Source organism: Lissotriton vulgaris, chromosome 8 (assembly GCF_964263255.1).
Source record: "Lissotriton vulgaris chromosome 8, aLisVul1.2, whole genome shotgun sequence".
Taxonomy (NCBI): domain Eukaryota; kingdom Metazoa; phylum Chordata; class Amphibia; order Caudata; family Salamandridae; genus Lissotriton; species Lissotriton vulgaris.
In genome coordinates, this window is record NC_141696.1 from 46,525,110 (window position 1) to 46,543,372 (window position 18,263).

At 44.6% G+C, this 18,263-nt stretch overlaps 1 protein-coding gene across 1 annotated transcript in view; it reads right to left on the bottom strand.

Annotated features, from left to right (window-relative positions):
* The window catches only part of LOC147693352 (transient receptor potential cation channel subfamily M member 2-like), a 3,804,886-nt gene that overhangs the window by 601,713 nt on the left and 3,184,910 nt on the right, over positions 1-18,263 (bottom strand). Inside the window, exon 26 of the mRNA XM_086935946.1 lies at positions 3,713-3,864. Within this exon, the coding sequence (XP_086792072.1) occupies positions 3,713-3,864 (152 nt within the window). The remainder of the gene's footprint in view (positions 1-3,712; positions 3,865-18,263) is intronic.

An 18,263-nucleotide genomic window follows, 5' to 3' on the forward strand; every position in this document is an offset into this window, starting at 1 on the left:
CAGCAATTGGCCTCCCAAATGAGTCTGTTAGGTCCCCACCACTGTATTCAAAGGACCTAATAAAGCGTCAATATTGGCTATGGGTAGAGCAGACCACCTATTCGAGGATTCGTCATGGCTGTTTAACCGATTTTTTTTAGATATAAAATCCTCCTTGAGAAATATTTTGATATAATCAAAGTGCCGGGGGACAGGAAATTGTATATGCAGTTTGAGTTTGGCTGTTTACCTATTAATGCTTTTATCAATCTTTGGCTAAATCAAAACAGCCAACCTAAGGGATGCCCGTCCTGCCCAGACCCAAATGAACCTGTGGGCCACGTTTTTTTTGCATGTCCAGCATATGCTAGACCCAGAAGGAATTGGTTGGTTCCATCGTGTAGATAGTTGGGGACTCATAGCCATCACAATGCCCTATGGATTTTAAGATCAGACACAAGACCATCCCTTGTATGTGCAGTTGCAAAATGTCTTGGCCATTAGGCGAATGCTACTGTCTCCTCTTCCTTGTCCTAGGGACTAGTTGCAGTAAAAATCCTATTACTTGAGGGCGCTTTAATTCTCAGGATTCCATTTTATAATTTTCCTTTTAAAGTTTTTTTAACAACATTTTTATCGATTTTATCTAAACTTAAAAAAGGCAAAAGGGCCAATATTGAAAGCTCCTGAAAGCAAACTGTGGAGAATATTAGGCATTAATTCACTTGCACTTTATTCTTACCTTATCTATCTTTCTTGCTTCTAATAGAGTCAACATATAGCAAATGATGTATCTTAATGATCTTTTCTGTGTTTACAACTTACAATATGAGATATTTGTCTTTTAGAACCTGGTGTATTTAATATTTATATTTTTTTATTTGTGAAAACTGCATCCCGAGTTCCACTGTCCAGGAAGAATATGTGTGTATCTTTTATGGTTTTTATAACCAAAATAAAGATTTAAACTGGAGTCTTATTGTGGGGACGCCATCATGTCACCTTCGTCAGTGGGGAATGTGATGTGGTAGGGCTCTAGGCCCTCATGCATAAATAATAACCACAAGCACACTCTCCAATAGATAGTGGAAATGGCCTCGAGCACGTGCGCCCGGCCCGTTTTATCGTCAGGGTCACATGTCCTGTGACACCTGTGCTGGATGGGTGTGGTGTGGGTGTAAACCAGCCTTCAGGGAGTGGCTGTGGCATGCTGACAACTAGACCTGTGATTAGTATATTACTACAGGGAAGACCTGGGACATGTAGTGTTGTTGTGTCCCCGCGTAAGCGGAGTAGGCTGGCCTGGCGTACCCCAGTCCAGCGTAGGGGTGTGAACAATGACCCTGGGGCTCTGGGCGTGGTTCTGTTCTGGCCTGGACAAGGAAGTAACTAATGCGCGTGTCTCTGTTGTAGTGTCGGTGCCACCTGGACTGCAATCGGTAATGTTGCACACTGTGCCTCAAGTCCCACAATATGAGCAACATGGACGTAAGGGGGAATCACCGACTCTACATTTCATCCATACTTTCACACTTGAATGATCATAGACATGACACATATGTGTGAATTTGATTGTTTAATGCACATTCAGTGGAGTGTTGTAACTGGAGCAGTACAGGGCCATGCAAACCCCACTTTACATTGTTGGCCCATGGAGGGCCAGCCAGAGTCCTTCAGTGAATGACAAGTACATTGGAAGAGGAAGAGTTCAGTCCACAGTCTGATAGCTTGTCATTGGTGACCAAACAGAATATGGCAGTCCATGTCGAGGTCCAAGGTGAATGTTGCAGAGTGCATTGGGGGACAGTGGAAGGTTATGAGCAGAACCAATCAGAAACAGACCATATTTCGGAGATGAATGCTACTGCTTCCTTCTTCCCAGTACTGAATCTTCATCCTCTGATGTTTCATGTGCCTCACATGTGGGTGGTGATGTTCTGTTTCCAGCATTATGTGGCACTGACACATCAGGGGGCAGAGATGTGGATGTCGAAGCAGCAGCAGCATTCTTCTACGCCTGGCCTTGTGGCAGCAATGCCATGATGAGGGTCTGCAGGGCATGGTAGATCCCAGCTACATCACGCTGGTGTGCAGCCATTAGAAGAACAAAGGGTGGGAAGACCCATTATACCCTTGCGGGCTTGGGCTTGTATAAATTATAAGAGATTAATGGTGCCAGCAAGGGAATTTATTTCAGAATATTACTTTCCAGTTTAGGATTCAATATAACAATTTTTTATGATCTTATCTGATTAAACAGAAACTGTAGGGATTTATTATCAAAGTCAAAATAGTCAGAACCAATCAACTGTCTTGGACATATAAATATTCAGAAGAGCAAATGAAAAAAGAAAATTTGAAAAAGGCACAGAGTAGTAAATCTTTTCATAAAAGGTTCATCAGTTTATAAATTGTTTTTCAAAGTCAAAACAGGGTACAAATCAACAATTACTGGTGAAAACACAGCATTGAACAAATGAAATAAAACATTGTATAATCTGCCTATACTTCATTTGTAGAGAGAGTCCAGTCCATAACAATCAGAAGAGATGACCACTATTACATCATAATAGACAAATCATCAATGTGAATTAATCAAGTGAAAACAAAAGGAGTGGAACTCTATGGTCGACGTTTCGGTCTCCAGTAGAATGAATCCGTAAGACCTTCCTCAGGACAGTACAGTAAATCAACGGTTTAGACCCTTCAAAAAGAAGTCCAAGACTGCATTTGTTGGTCTTCCCTTATATAGAGATAAGTTTTTGGTATTTCTGTTTAATAGGTATCCTGGCCATTCTAGAGATGATAGCGCTTTTTTCGTCTTGCACTTTTTGAATCTTCCAATTTTCAAAAGTGTTGTAATCCGTCGTCAAGATCTCACGGCAGACAGCATCCTTGATGCCGACGGCCATGAGATCCTGATCTTGACGAAAAACTATTACAAACTTACCTGTTTGGTCTTCAACAATAAGATCTTAGCAATTCACCTCTTACCCTGTCCCTTTTTAATTTCCTACATTTCTTGTTGCTGATTCTTCACAATCTTGTGTCCAATTGCCAGGATGCCGCTTGAGCGACCATATATATGCTATATAAATTTAAGATACAAAAAATAACATATTCCTACATTGATCAGTGCTTGTGTTTCATTCTATTACTGTATTTACAAAAATTATTACTGCTCATTCAGCATGTGAAGAACCTTTGATGAATCACTTGAAAACTACTGCAGTTGGAACAGTAACCCAATACTAAACAAATGCCTGTGTTTTAACCGTGTAAATTTCTTGTGATTTGCAGGTAACAAATTCATTTGTTGAATATTTTGAATACCGCAGGACTATGATCAGGACTGACACTTAAGGCTTGATGAAAGGGAAAGTCATCGCAACAAGCACTTCAAGGCACCAGCATAAGAAACCAAAAAAAGATGCTAGATTGTGACAAAAAGTTCCAAAGTTGCCTTGTTGCAATGGCTTGAAGAGCACCTAAACATCAAAACGGCCGTTTTTATGGGTCTGTGAATATCTTTGTATGGAGACTGATTGTGAAGTATACTAAGTACTAAATGCACATGCTCTGTTTATGGAATCTTATATACAAATGGGAACACGTGCTTAATATAGAACAGGAAATGTGTGGTGAACAATCTTTTAATAGAAAACACATCAGACCTGGCAGCTCATCTCCGTAAGTGGAGAAGTTGTACCTTATTGCAAAGTTAGACCCTCACCTTCCATGGTACCAGTTCATCTGGCACTGGGAAGCGTTTTACATTGGAGCCAGGGTACATCATCTGGCGGGAATGCACGTGGTATTCACTTTTGAAGTACTTAGGTATGTCACCAGAGTTTGGATCCTCAGCATCAATGGACTTCAGATGCTCTGCAGGAAATAAAGGATATTAGTTAGACCCAAAACACACCAGGCACCGGTTGCTGGAGGACTGTAAACAGTGGAATATGCACGGATACACGGAAGCAGACTGGAGAGCCATAGTATACAGGCCTTTCATAAGACATGGACCCGTTGGAGACTGCAGAGAATATCAGGATTACCTACTGGCAATCTTCATTGCTCCAATTCCACATTCCTCACCCCAATACCTTCTAATCCAGATGTGAGTCCCGCCTCAGTAAGGCACAATCTCCCATCCTTCTTCTCTTTTTACTGACCCATCCACCACCTGCTTTAATTACTTAACAGGAACGATAATTATTTAAGCAAGCTCTCAAGTGCTAAAATCTGTATTCTAAATCAGGGCAAAAGGGTCGAAATCATAAGTGATGGGACGGGGAATTTGGAATAGGAGTAATGAAGACTACTGGTAAGTAATGCTGACATTAACATCTGCAATAATCATATAATTTCTTACTAATGTAGACATACAAAAGCACAACATGTCTTGGATAAGGAACCAAGCACATGATGGAATAATGCAGCAAATTAAGTGTAAATGAAAAGCATTAACCTGTTTCGACCTTCAGACCATTCAGGATATATTCTTTAAGACCAAACCTTTGCTTCCAAATTGTGTTTCAGCCTACTGGGCTGAATTTAATCTTTCGTGAATACTTAAAATAGAAATCCTTCCTCAAGTTGTAGTACAATAAAGGTGTCACATTTTCTGATTTAGTTGATCTGGACAGGTACCTTCCTTGTTTTGCTCTGGTCTAGAACAGAGCACTGGCAGAATTATTTTCTAAGTTCTGTGAATATCGAATTAATCTTTGGTCCAAGATTCAGTCCCAATCTTTGTACAAAATAGCCATCTATAATTCTCTCATGGGGGGGTAACACACCAATCTACTCAGTTCACTTAAGTGCTTAGCGGTAAAGAACAAGTAACTTACCTTTGGTAACACATCATCTGGTAGAAACTCTATCCAGCTGCAGATTCCTTTCCTTTGAATTTCCCACACGTCAGGTTGGATCCAAAAACATTTGCTGAGCAATACCCCTTGCGCACGCAGTCATCATTGTTAGCCTCGATTATGACGTTGCGGTGCCTATATAGGCACCACCCAGGCACGCAAACGTCAGTACTTCCATGCCAGAAGTGCAGAGCCACTAAGTAACTGACGTAGTCCTGGGCTAAACCAGGGCACCGAAAAGGGGAGTAACCCGAGCTCTACAACATTAGTCTTTTATATCAAAAGAACATTGGTTCCAGTGGAACAATTGACAGTATATTTGATACTTACTGAGCAATGTCTGATAATAGTTATGAAGGTTCGAGGGTGCAAGAAGGAAAAACAGAAACTCATAACACCGATTTGAAAACCATCAGTTTGTTATTCTTACACAAATTCAAAGAATATACAGTTAACCTTATATAATTATTTACATTAATGTGAAAGCTTTTCGAGAAAAGTAGTCCCAGGTGTAAAGTGTGAACCGGAAGAGTGGTGAAAAACACACTAAGAGTGACAACAAGTGACAATTATATACACGGTTTCAGCAGAGGTGTATTTACAAGGAAATGGGAAAAACGACCAAAAAGACAATATTCAATAATATATGCAATGGCTATTCAATTCATAGGCATTGTTTAAAAGGTTCATTCCCAATGGGCGTCAACGGCGTTTCGACCCTTTAGGATTGAGGGTCTCGTCAGGACAGGGACGGTGTGGGACATCTGTGGGGATGAGAGAGGGGAGGAGTGAGCTCCATGTGTGGAAAGGTGAATTTACAATTAGGACTGTATGAAAATGGCCTGGTACCTTAGAGGATTAAATCAAGAGCTCGTGATGGAGTAGGTGCCAACCATGCGTGAGAATAAAAGATATGGTGTACTCACAGTGGACCCAGCCGGGTACTCTGGTACAGGGGAACAAACAAAGAGGGTAAGAATATAGTCAAGGTGGGAAAACAAAACAAGGCGCTATATGAGCGGGCTCAATTAGGGTACTTACCACTGTAAGATTGTACACAGTGGAATATATCAAGCGTGGCTACAGGTATGTCCAATCATAAACCAGGATCGTGCCACTTGGTGCTTCACTGAGCACAGAAACAGCGTGGGCCAGGAAATTGCCTGCAAGGGTAATTGTGGGTTAGGGGGAGCTGTCGTGCGAATGAGATTGCAAGATATCCGAATGTAGAAGAGCAGCACGTACCTGCAGGTTGACCGCAGTCAGCTTCTATGCGAAGGTTGCGGGTTAACAGAATCGTGTCATTTGGTGCTTCACTGAGCACTAGATCAGCGTTGGCCAGGAAAATGACTGCAAGGGTAATTGCGGGTTAAGGGGAGCTGCCATATGAGTGAATTGGCAGGGAAAATAATTGTGGAAGAGCGGCGCTTACCTGCGGGTAAAACGCGGTCTGCTTCTCTCCGAATGTTGCAGGTTAACGGCGCTATCGGTGGCAGGGAGATGAGCCGTGCAGCGTGTGCGCAGGAAAACTAGAAGAGAGCAGAGCGCTCGATCTTCTAGACGGGAGGGATAGTGAGACAAAAGTGGCAGGCCCCGAGCTATCGATACGATCGACAAAGTGAAGGTACAGCCAGGCGCACGGGAACAGAATTTTGCACAGCATAGATACAACAATAGTGAATACATTTTGTTATTACTAACATGTCATTATGTTGCAGTAAAAAACACCATAGTCGATATTTACACAGGGTGAAATCAATCTATAAACATAATTTAGAATAAAACAAGGCCTAACAAGGCAAAAGAACAACAGATTCAGAATTTATAAACAAGGCTCAGAATTGACAAAAAGCTCCTAGAGAGAGCAAGCACAGACCAGGGACATGTCAGCCGACATGTCATAAATTGGTTACTGTCCTAGAGTAGAGACAAAGCCCCTCCATTCCTCAGCGGAATTTAGACCCTCATTAATAGAGTTAGTTTTATCAATCCAGTGACATTCTCTACGTTGCAGTATTTGTGATATATTACCCCCTCTTTCGGGTAATCTAGCAATGTCAATCACCTGCCACTTAATGTCATCAGCTGTGTGATTTTTGTCCATGAAATGTGTGACAAGGGGTGCGGAGGTGACGGACCTTCTGATACGACTACGATGTTGTCCTATTATTGCCTTAATAATCTGTTGTGTTTGTCCAATATACGGTAGGCCACATGGACACCGAATGCAATACACAACATTGCGTGTATTGCAATTGGAGAAAAAGTCAAGTCTATATTCGTAGTTACTGTATTTGAAGGTGGTTGTATTTTCAGTGAAAGGGCAGTTTACACAATTCCCACATCCATGATGTCCAAGGACCGGTGGAAGGCCCCAGGCAGATTCTAACGTGCCAGTCTTTTGAACGACATCAGTGGAGGATCTAACCAAGTGATCTTTAATATTCCTGGCTCTTTTGTAGGCAAACAAGGGGATCTATACTCTTAATAATGTTCCAGTGTTTGGTAATTATGTTACGAAGGTGGTAACACAAACAATTTTGTTCATTTGTTGTTTAGTCTTTGTAGTTAACAGCTCCTCTCTCGGACAGTACCAGGCACGTTTCAATGATCTTTTCACAAGTTTATTACGGTAACCTCTCATCAATAATTTTCTTTTCAAAATTTCAGCTTCCTTCATGTAGTCTTCCCTTCGGGTACAGTTCTGACGTATTCACAGGAACTGACCAAAGGGAAGGCCATCTTTCAGTGCTCTGGGATGTTGACTGCTATAAGCTAATAGCGTATTTCTCTCAGTCGGTTTTCTATGAAGTGAGGTAATTAATTTGCCATCAGCTTCTTGAATGTTCAAATCTAAAAAGGCTATCATTGATTCATCTAGTGTAGAGGTGAATGTGAGGTGTGGTTGGATTTGATTAAGATATGTCACAAAATCATTGGATTTTTCTGAAATTATTGATGAGAGGTTACCCTAATAAACTTGTGAAAAGATCATTGAAACGTGCCTGGTACTGTCCGAGAGAGGAGCTGTTAACTACAAAGACTAAACAACAAATGAACAAAATTGTTTGTGTTACCACCTTTGGGACCCATACCAGCAAGATTCGTAACATAAATACCAAACACTGGAACATTATTAAGAGTATAGATCCCCTAAATGAGGTCCCTTTGTTTGCCTACAAAAGAGCCAGGAATATTAAAGATCACTTGGTTAGATCCTCCACTGATGTTGTTCAAAAGACTGGCACGTTAGAATCTGCCTTGGGCCTTCCACAGGTCCTTGGACATCATAGATGTGGGAATTGTGTTAACTGCCCTTTCACTGAAAATACAACCACCTTCAAATACAGTAACTACGAATATAGACTTGACTTTTTCTCCAATTGCAATGCACGCAATGTTGTGTATTGCATTTGGTGTCCATGTGGCCTACCTTATATTGGACAAACACAACAGCCTATTAAGGCAAGAATAGGACAACATCGTAGTCGTATCAGAAGGTCCGTCACCTCCGCACCCCTTGTCACACATTTCATAGACAAAAATCACACAGCTGATGACATTAAGTGGCAGGTGATTGACATTGCTAGATTACCCGAAAGAGGGGGTAATATATCACAAATACTGCAACGTAGAGAATGTCACTGGATTGATAAAACGAACTCTATTAATGAGGGTCTAAATTCCGCTGAGGAATGGAGGGGCTTTGTCTCTACTCTAGGACAATAACCAATTTATGACATGTCGGCTGACATGTCCCTGGTCTGTCCTTGCTCTCTCTAGGAGCTTTTTTGTCAATTCTGAGCCTTGTATATAAATTCTGAATCTGTTGTTCTTTTGCCTTGTTAGGCCTTGTTTTATTCTAAATTATGTTTATAGATTGATTTCACCCTGTGTAAATATCGACTATGGTGTTTTTTACTGCAACATAATGACATGTTAGTAATAACAAAATGTATTCACTATTGTTGTATCTATGCTTTGCAAAATTCTGTTCCCGTGCGCCTGGCTGTACCTTCACTTTGTCGATCGTATCGATAGCTCGGGGCCTACCACTTTTGTCTCACTATCCCTCCCGTCTAGAAGATCGAGCGCTCTGCTCTCTTCTAGTTTTCCGGCGCACACGCTGCACGGCTCATCTCCCTCCCACCGATAGCGCCGTTAACCTGCAACATTCGGAGAGAAGCAGACCGCGTTTTACCTGCAGGTAAGCGCCGCTCTTCCACAATTATTTTCCCTGCCAATTCACTCATATGGCAGCTCCCCTTAACCCGCAATTACCCTTGCAGGCATTTTCCTGGCCAACGCTGATCTAGTGCTCATTGAAGCACCAAATGACACAATTCTGTTAACCCGCAACCTTGGGATAGAAGCTGACTGCGGTCAACCTGCAGGTACGTGCTGCTCTTCTACATTCGGATATCTTGCAATCTCATTCGCACGACAGCTCCTGCTAACCCACAATTACCCTTGCAGGCAATTTCCTAGCTCACGCTGTTTCTGTGCTCAGTGAAGCACCAAGTGGCACGATCCTGGTTTATGATTGGACATACCTGTAGCCACGCTTGATATATTCCACTGTGTACAATCTTACAGTGGTAAGTACCCTAATCGAGCCCGCTCATATAGCGCCTTGTTTTGTTTTCCCACCTTGACTATATTCTTACCCTCTTTGTTTGTTCCCCTGTACCAGAGTACCCGGCTGGGTCCACTGTGAGTACACCTTATCTTTTATTCTCACGCATGGTTGGCACCTACTCCATCACAAGCTCTTGATTTAATCCTCTAAGGTACCAGGCCATTTTCATACAGTCCTAATTGTAAATTCACCTTTCCACACATGGAGCTCACTCCTCCCCTCTCTTATCCCCACAGATGTCCCACACCGTCCCTGTCCTGACGAGACCCTCAATCCTGTAAAGGGTCGAAACGCCGTCGACACCCATTGGGAATGAACCTTTTAAACAATGCCTATGAATTGAATAGCCATTGCATATATTATTGAATATTGTCTGTTTGGTCATTTTTCCCATTTCCTTGTAAATACACCTCTGCTGAAACCGTGTATATAATTGTCACTTGTTGTCACTCTTAGTGTGTTTTTCACCACTCTTCCGGTTCACACTTTACACCTGGGACTACTTTTCTCGAAAAGCTTTCACATTCATGTAAATAATTATATAAGGTTAACTGTATATTCTTTGAATTTGTGTAAGAATAACAAACTGATGGTTTTCAAATCGGTGTTATGAGTTTCTGTTTTTCCTTCTTGCACCCTCGAACCTTCATAACTATTATCAGACATTGCTCAGTAAGTATCAAATATACTTTCAATTGTTCCACTGGAACCAATGTTCTTTTGATATAAAATACGCGCCCTGGTTCCTAAGTGGGTAGGGTTCCCTTGTTTTTGTTTGTGACTACAACATTAGTCAGCACAGCAGGGAGGCATGGGTGGGGCAGTAAGGAATCTACAGCTAGATAGAGTCTGTACCAAATAATGTGTTACTGAAGGTAAGAAACTTGTTCATCTGATAGAGACTTCTCGCTGCAGATTCCTTACCATAGAATTAGATACCCAAGCAATACCATCCTGGAAGTGAGTTGCGGACCAATACCTCAAACTAGGAAGTCCTGCAAGACTGAAGAGCCAAAATGACCGTCTCTGCAGACTTCATTGTCCAGGCAGTAATATTTAGCAAACGTGGGCAATGATACCCACGTTGCTGCCTGACAGATGTCTAGGACTTGGACACAACAAGCCAAGGCCGTAGTTTCAGCCTTTACCCTGATGGAAAGTGTCCTTAATTCCTCAGGGGGCTGCTTTTTGACCTGGGCATAGCAGATCCTAATGCAGAGAATGAGCCAGCGAGAGAGGCCCCTTTTCTGCACTGCCCTTCCCATCTTAGCTCCGTCGTACTCCACAAAGAGTTGGTCGTCCAGCCGGAACTCTTTAGTGTGGTCATGGTAGAACTAAAATGCTCATTTTGGATCTAGTGGGTGGAGATGCTCCTCTTCCTTAGAAGGATGCAGGGGAGCAAAGAAGACGGGCAAAGTGATGGATTGACACAGATGAAATGGGGTCACAACTTTCAACAAAAAGGAATCCCGGGTGCGAAGTACTACTTTGTCTGGAAATTACACCAGATAGGGAAGCAAGCAAGATAACGCCTGCAACTCAATCACCTTCTGGGCAGATGTAATCGCCACTAAAAGGCTGTTTTGATGGTCAGCAGCAGAGGGTACAGCTGTGTAAAAGCTCAAAGGGGGCACACATCAGGTAGGAGAGGACCAAATTAAGGTTTCACAAAGGGCGTGGGTGGAAACAAGTGAGCCAGCCCTTTTCCTGTGTTGAAAGTGAGCCCATAATTCTATCGATGCCCAGGCTGCTGGCGCAAACCGCCTCTTAGTTCCCATTCTAAATAGTTACCAAATAAAGAGACGGGCGCTGGAAGCAGGAATCAAGAACAGAGTTTATTTCTCATGAGGAGAGCCAGTCATTTCGGACACGAAACACGGTGTCTTTCGGGAGGTGCTCTAACAAGTGAGCTTGAGACTCTTGCTTTTATACAGTACAGAACATTTGATGATACAATCAGGTCAGTATGTCGCAAAAGGAAAACATTCCTATAATCCTCGTGATGATCCTACTCCACATACGTTCACAATGGGGACCCTTGACCTGCTGATAAGAGGGGAGGGCGATCGTGCAGCTGAGTGTGTCGTAGGATGTGTGCGCCTGATCATGGCCCAGGGGGTGGGGTGGCTAGGCATACAATAAGGGCAGTAAATGGTATCTCCTGGCTTAGGCGATGGCCTCGGACATGTGTGGTCAGCCGAACTCGGGGGAAGGGGTCATCAAAGGAGTGGTATTCATGCCTACGTGGACAATCGAGCGCGGAGGGAGGGCTCGTCAATAGAGGGGCATTCATGGAAGGGAAGGGGGTGCTGGTCAGGCGCGGCCGAGACTCTCAAGGACAGGGCGTTGCGGAAGAAGAGGGTTTATGACTTGCTCATATGAGGAGAAGGAGGGGGGGTTCAGGGTGCATGCAGGGCCAGAGTCGCGCAGAGAGAGAGAGAGAGAGATCTTATGACCTGTACATGAGAGAACAGGGGCAGTCAGATACAACTGGGGGGGGGGGGCTATGTCAGCTGAGGCGAAGGATGCTTCTTCGAGAGGGAAATGAGGAAGGCCTGGGTCGAGCGGGAGGGTTACCTTTTTACATCAGGATCGTGCAAAGGGAAAGGGTTTCGTGGACTATACATGAGAGAGAGAGAGTGCAAGGTACGCGCAGGAGGGAAGCTGGGGATTCCAATGGGTAAAAAGACCATGGTGTCTAGAATGGCTGCGCATATGCATAGGGGTACGGGTTCTTACTGGCAGGGTGATACAGTCAATAATTTACAGTATCCATGGTGCCCACAGGGAGAGGAGTGGGAAAGGAAGGGAAATGAGTGCTGTCTATGTACATCAGTTTCGTCAGATTTTACAGTCGCCCCTTTTTACATAGCAGCAATCATTTTTGCAGCTGATGGCATTACAAGTAGACATGCATCGTTGACGAATTAGCACTTTGTCGATACTAACATGTGGCGTACAATCATAGACAGTCAAGGTGATGGGAAGAACGCAGTACATAGGAAATTACTTTTTCGATGTATTCCGGGCAATTAAACGCACTACATAGCATAAATCTTTCTGACTTAAGAAATGTGACCAATGAACAGGTTTGACCAGATAGTTGAGAGCGGAATTCAGTTCAATACACAAGTTCTCTTCGTCACAGTGTCTTTTATCAGGGAGCCATCACTGGTAGGCTGTAATCCGGGTACTTTCGTTGGCACTGTTGAGCACCGGCGGTGGAGCTATAGGTCCAGCTCGGTTCGATCCTTACGTGTTGCAGGGTGCGGTCAGTCCTCTGCTGTTAGACCACAGTCCTGTTCCCTAAACAGTCCGTTGGCGGCGCCTTATGCTCGGCACCTATAGTTCTGTGGCAACACCCTCTTCCCATATAATTGCAGCTTTTTCCTTTGGCAGAAAGTCACGTGGGAAGGTGGGTGGATGTGGTTCAAATAGTCGATAGGAGAAAGAGCGAGCGGAGTTGGGTCAGAGTTCCTGGGACACACAAAAGGGACCAAGGGAGCAAAGGATAACAAGCAGGCAGGCCCATCAATCGGGCCCAAAGAAGGCAGATGGAGACTCCAGGCACACGTGGGTTAGCAGTCGGAGGGCTTCGAGGCGGCCCGTCATTTTTCATTTTCCACGTTGAAATTGCGGTCTCGTCCCGTGCCTTGTCGCTCTGCAGCTCCACTTCTGGTCGATGTCATACGTGTCCCAAGGTCTGCAGTCAGGCTGAACATCACATCTGACCCATCTCCTCCGGTGATCGTGAATCTTTGAATGGGTACAAGACAACGTTTTAGAGAAATGGCAGAAGAAGACATCTACGCATATGAATTCCTCCCTCAATCCTCCGCATTTGAGTTCTTATGCTCATCGGTCACAGTCAGAGGTCTATTACCAAGTAGTGCATGTATCAGCATTCCCACTGAGTTTATGGCAGGTTTATTCATTGTCCTATTTATAACTCACATGAGGATAAATGACATTTCCATCAACTGTGCGTCACATCATATTCAATATTACAGAGCATTTCCTTTCAGGAACAATCATATGTTCAGACAGGGCGGGGGTGCTATCATCGAGAGTCGGGCAAAACAACATTTCCTCAAGGGTCAACAGCTACTCATGGGCATTATGTTTATACCCGGGACAGCAGAAGTTGTTCTACCAAAAATGGGGCAGGGATGCTTCGGGCGCTTGCGCTTGGGTGCAAAGGGGGGTGGGACAATCTGGGTATTGGGTGTCAGTCTAGACGTTGGCGCTCGTTTCTGATGAACAGACATAGGATGCCATTGACATACAGTTCCCCTATAAATGGCCAGATTTGGGGGACTTTAGTCGTCTTACCTGTCCTTTCTATCTCGGCCAATTCAAGTTCATTCATTTTACAGAAAGGAGAGGCAGTAACATGGCGAGAGATGTTCATTTTAGTTTCGGTCAATTTCGCTGAACACCTTTGCGTTCAAATATGTATCAAATCAGACTGGTGCCGGTGGGGCACAATTTTACCAAAAGAGGGAGAAACAAATAGGGAGACTCTCATAGAGAGCGAGAGTCGTCCGCAATCTAAACGAGCCATTTGGTACACGCATGACATGTAAGGAGAGACAGAGAGAGATAGAAAAAGAGATAAAAAGGAGCGGAGAGAGAGAGAGAGATAGGGAGAGAGAGAGAGACGTGTACGAAAATAGGTCATTTAGTGCGCTCACAACACAGAACGGCAAAGGTCAGGTGACCTATGGATACAGACAGAGGGGAGACATAAATTCGTACGTTACATGCACACAAACTCAGATAGGGAAGACAGCACATATATTACGCATGTACGAGACATTCACGACAAGACAGGAAACAAGTGTTAGTCTACAAGATCTGTTTTTATATTTTCTACATATCGTTACTATCCTATTTATCTACGTGCTTAGCTCTTTCTGCCCTTCCCCCCTTTCCCCTCTCGCGTGTCATGCCTGCGAGCGTTCCCAATTACCAATACTCACACCTCGGTTGGTCGATCAGAAATTAACCTGGTTGCGCTAGTTACCCATGGTTGGATCTTAAACCATTTTTCAGTTCCTTCCTTTGGTGGAAAGTTCTCCAGGCTGAGGCAACGGCAAGTATTGATCGGGAAAACAGTCGGACAGCTTGGCTATATCTGCAAGAGTGTGAGAAAGGGGGCAGTGCATTTTGAACATCGGCAACATTTTCTAACTTCCTAGGCGGGTGGTGCCGTGGCAACCCTTACCCGTACAATTTTTCTTTGTCCTTTCCCTACCTAGTCAAAACGTCCAGTCATTTCATTTAACGCGTCGTTTCTAGTCAATTTTATTTTTGTCATTCAGTACTTGTCCAGTCTCTATGTCAGTCCATCCTCCCGTTGCTATGCTCTAAGGAGGAACAGTCATGTTTAAGCCTACGTCTTTTAAAAAACTTTTATTTGTCCTAAGGACCATGCTCATATTCCCTTTTTCCCCCTCTCATCGGCGGTTCGGTCGTCGTCCATCCATACATCGGCCAGTGTTCCGACGTGACCTGCAGAAGGGAGGAGAAAGAAGGGGTGGGGGTGCAACATTCAAAACCTCATCAATGTGCAGTAATCCGGAAATGCTTTACCTACCACATACTCGACCTATTTCCACGTAGTGCATTTCCCTACCATCACGGCGTTTAAGCCCAGATGGACCAGAAAGGTCAGACAGATAATCATTGACGATCTGTGTGACATGAGCTACCTGGTTGTAACCCCTTTCCATCGGGTACAAGGGTGGCGGTCAGGTGGCATTCCTGTGGTGTCGTTTTAGGGCTTCTAAAGCACTTTTCCGGCTGCCTGTGACACATAGTGTGGCTGCTGAATATCGGGTCCTTTTTAACCCCTTACCTTCATCATACTTTCTCGTTGCTCATAGTAGTAATACATTCAAAACTCATTAATGCAACCGCTACAACTATGCTTTCGTTTTCAAAATACCTTTAATAAAAAGTGTTGACACATAAATACAGGCCTACAACCCGGTGGACTAGCCACGGAGCAGATTGTAACTGTACATGGGAAGAACGAAGCTGGTGGCAGTTTATTGCATAAAGTGCGGCAGTGCAATAAAATCATATTAAATTCCCCTACAGAGCAAGCATGATGCATATCAGTAATTCATCTTTAATAAATTCATAAATACATTATCCAATGTTCATTCATTACCTTAAATTACACCAATTCATTTTTCAACTCATAATCGGTACCCACCCTTAAGTCAATTCATTGTCCAAGCACATACTCAATATCCTTCATATCTACTTTCATTATCCAAACGTTATATATATCTCGGGTAAAAAGCTTGCGCAATCAGGGTGCAACAAAGTTCATTAAAAACGTCTCATTTTGGGTCGGCGCCATTTTGGGTGGGGTCAGGCAAGTTCTAGCACAGTCAGAGTGTCTCTAGTCTCGCAAGGTTGGCCCAGAACTTTCCATTGGCAGTTCAGAAAGTCTCGTGCAATGTGGTTAACAATCTAACAAATATGGACCATGAGTCAAAGAGTGGGAAGGGCGGCAACAATTTTCCTACCGGGTCATTCTGATGTTCCTCCGGAACTGAACAAGCCTGTGCCGTGGCGGCATCTTAGCCATTTCCGATCCGAGTCTGGTGCCGGCAGGAGTAGCACCGATGTCGTGGTTCCCAGCGAAGGGGGCGGGGGCACCCATGCAGAGGGTCGGGGGCCCCCCGGCTCTTATAGAATCTTCAAGGTCGAGGAGAGGCAATATGGAGCGGGTGCCCGTCCTGGGCAGAAGACCTCTTTTTGATGTTGACCCTCTTTAAGCAAAGAGTGTTGGGGTGTCGCTGGAAGCCTCCACCTGGAGGGAGGTGGGGGAGGGTCGTTCGCGCCACCTCCCCCTTCCAGCGACCCCGCGCCGTTCTCCGGCTCCATCGTTTTCGACATTGGCCGTGCCAGCCATTGATGATGGGGGGGGGGGTGGTCGGCGGCTGAGGCAAGACAGCCCCCCCCTTCCCTTGGCGACATGTGGCGGGACTACCTTCAACTCTCCAGGGAGCGTGGAGTGTGGCGGGACTGCCTGCACCTATGCAGGCGGCGGCAGGCGGCGAATTTGGCATCTGGCGGGACTACTTGATTTGCCGCCGTTCTTGCCTTGGCTTCGGCTCTGGACCAGCAGGCGATGGCATGCGGCGAATTTGAAATGTGGCGGGACTACTTGATTCGCCGCCGTTCTCGCCTTGGCGTCGGCCTTCGGCAAAAGCCGGATCGGGTGAGAGAGAGGGGTGGTCGGTGGCCGAGGCAAGACAGCCCCCTCTCTCCCCGCGGCCTGCAGGGCGGCAGAAGGGAGAAGATGGAGAGGTCCTTGTCATCCTTTGGACCGCCTGCCCAACATCACCTCCTCCTGACCGTGGCCAGGCGAGTCCCTCGTGCCTCCAGGCCTCGCCTTCCGGATGGGCGTAACCGCGGACCTGTTGCACTTCGGGAGCTTCCGGAACGGGGGTAGGTACCTATTGAGTTGTTTCTATTTCATGTGGCCGTTATTTGGGCGGGGCGGGCAGTGAGGCAGACATGTTGGGAACAGGAACAGGCAATGAAGCCAGCTACCTCGTGGCTATGCTCTGCTATCGAATCTTTTCGCCATTTTACATTTCTTATTACGAATTATTTCTAATGTTTCTTATTTTTGGTGAAGTCAAAAGCTCATCAGGGGGTTACTGACTTAGCCTGATTTCTTTTTATTTTTCTTTCTCTTCCTTAGCGTGTTTCGAGCTAAAGCTTTCTGTTAGTAGGGAACGGTGATCACTTCATATTTTTATGTGTCCTTTTCACTAGGGGGGTACATCTGGACGGACCAGACGAGTCCCCTCCAATAAATGGTCCGGGGTGGAACGAGATTATCGATCAAAAGGGGAACATATATTCCTTCATTAGGGTATCATCCTGGACAGACCGAGCGATGTACTTCCACTTACTAGGGTAGCCTCCTGGACGGACCAGTCGGTCTATTTCTATTAAATGGCCCATGAGTAGAGAGCATATGTCCTCCATAAGAGTAGTCTCCTGGGCGGACCATGCGAGCTACCCCACAATAACCAACCAGTGGGGAGTGGGTAGGACTGACGAATTCACAAAGGGGCATAACCTACCCTTTTCTACTTGCAAAGACTAGACAGAGTGTTTCTATTTCACGTTGTTTGCAAATAGAAAATACCTCAAACGAAACAATTCCTGAGACAACAATGTCCAGGCAACCAACCAATCAGTGGGGAGAAAAACAGGCATGACGGATTACAACGGGGACAAATGTCTGCATTACCTGCCCTTCGCTATCCAAAAAGAAAGACAGAATATTTCTACTCGTCTCAGTTTGTAGACAGGGAAGATCTCAAAGAGCAACAATCGATTATTAATCGACTTCAAACAACAATCAATTATTAATCGACTTCAAGCAACAATCGATTATTAATCGACTTCAAACAATCAGTGGGGAGAAAAGTAGGCATGACGGATTACAACGGGGACAAAAGTCTGCATTACCTACCCTTCTCTATCTGCAAAGAGGGACGACGTTCCTATTCGCCGCTGTTTGCAAACAGAGAATGTCTCGTTCTCAAAAGAGAACCAATATGTCAAGTAGCCCTCAAAGCTAACTGAACCAATACCAACAATGCCAGTATACAAATACCGGTTTTCAATACAAACAATCAATCAATCAGGTGGGCAGAGCCACCCTACCAATCAGGCGTAAAAACACCCTACTTAATCTTACCCGGACCGGACCATACGGACAGTTCTTCGAC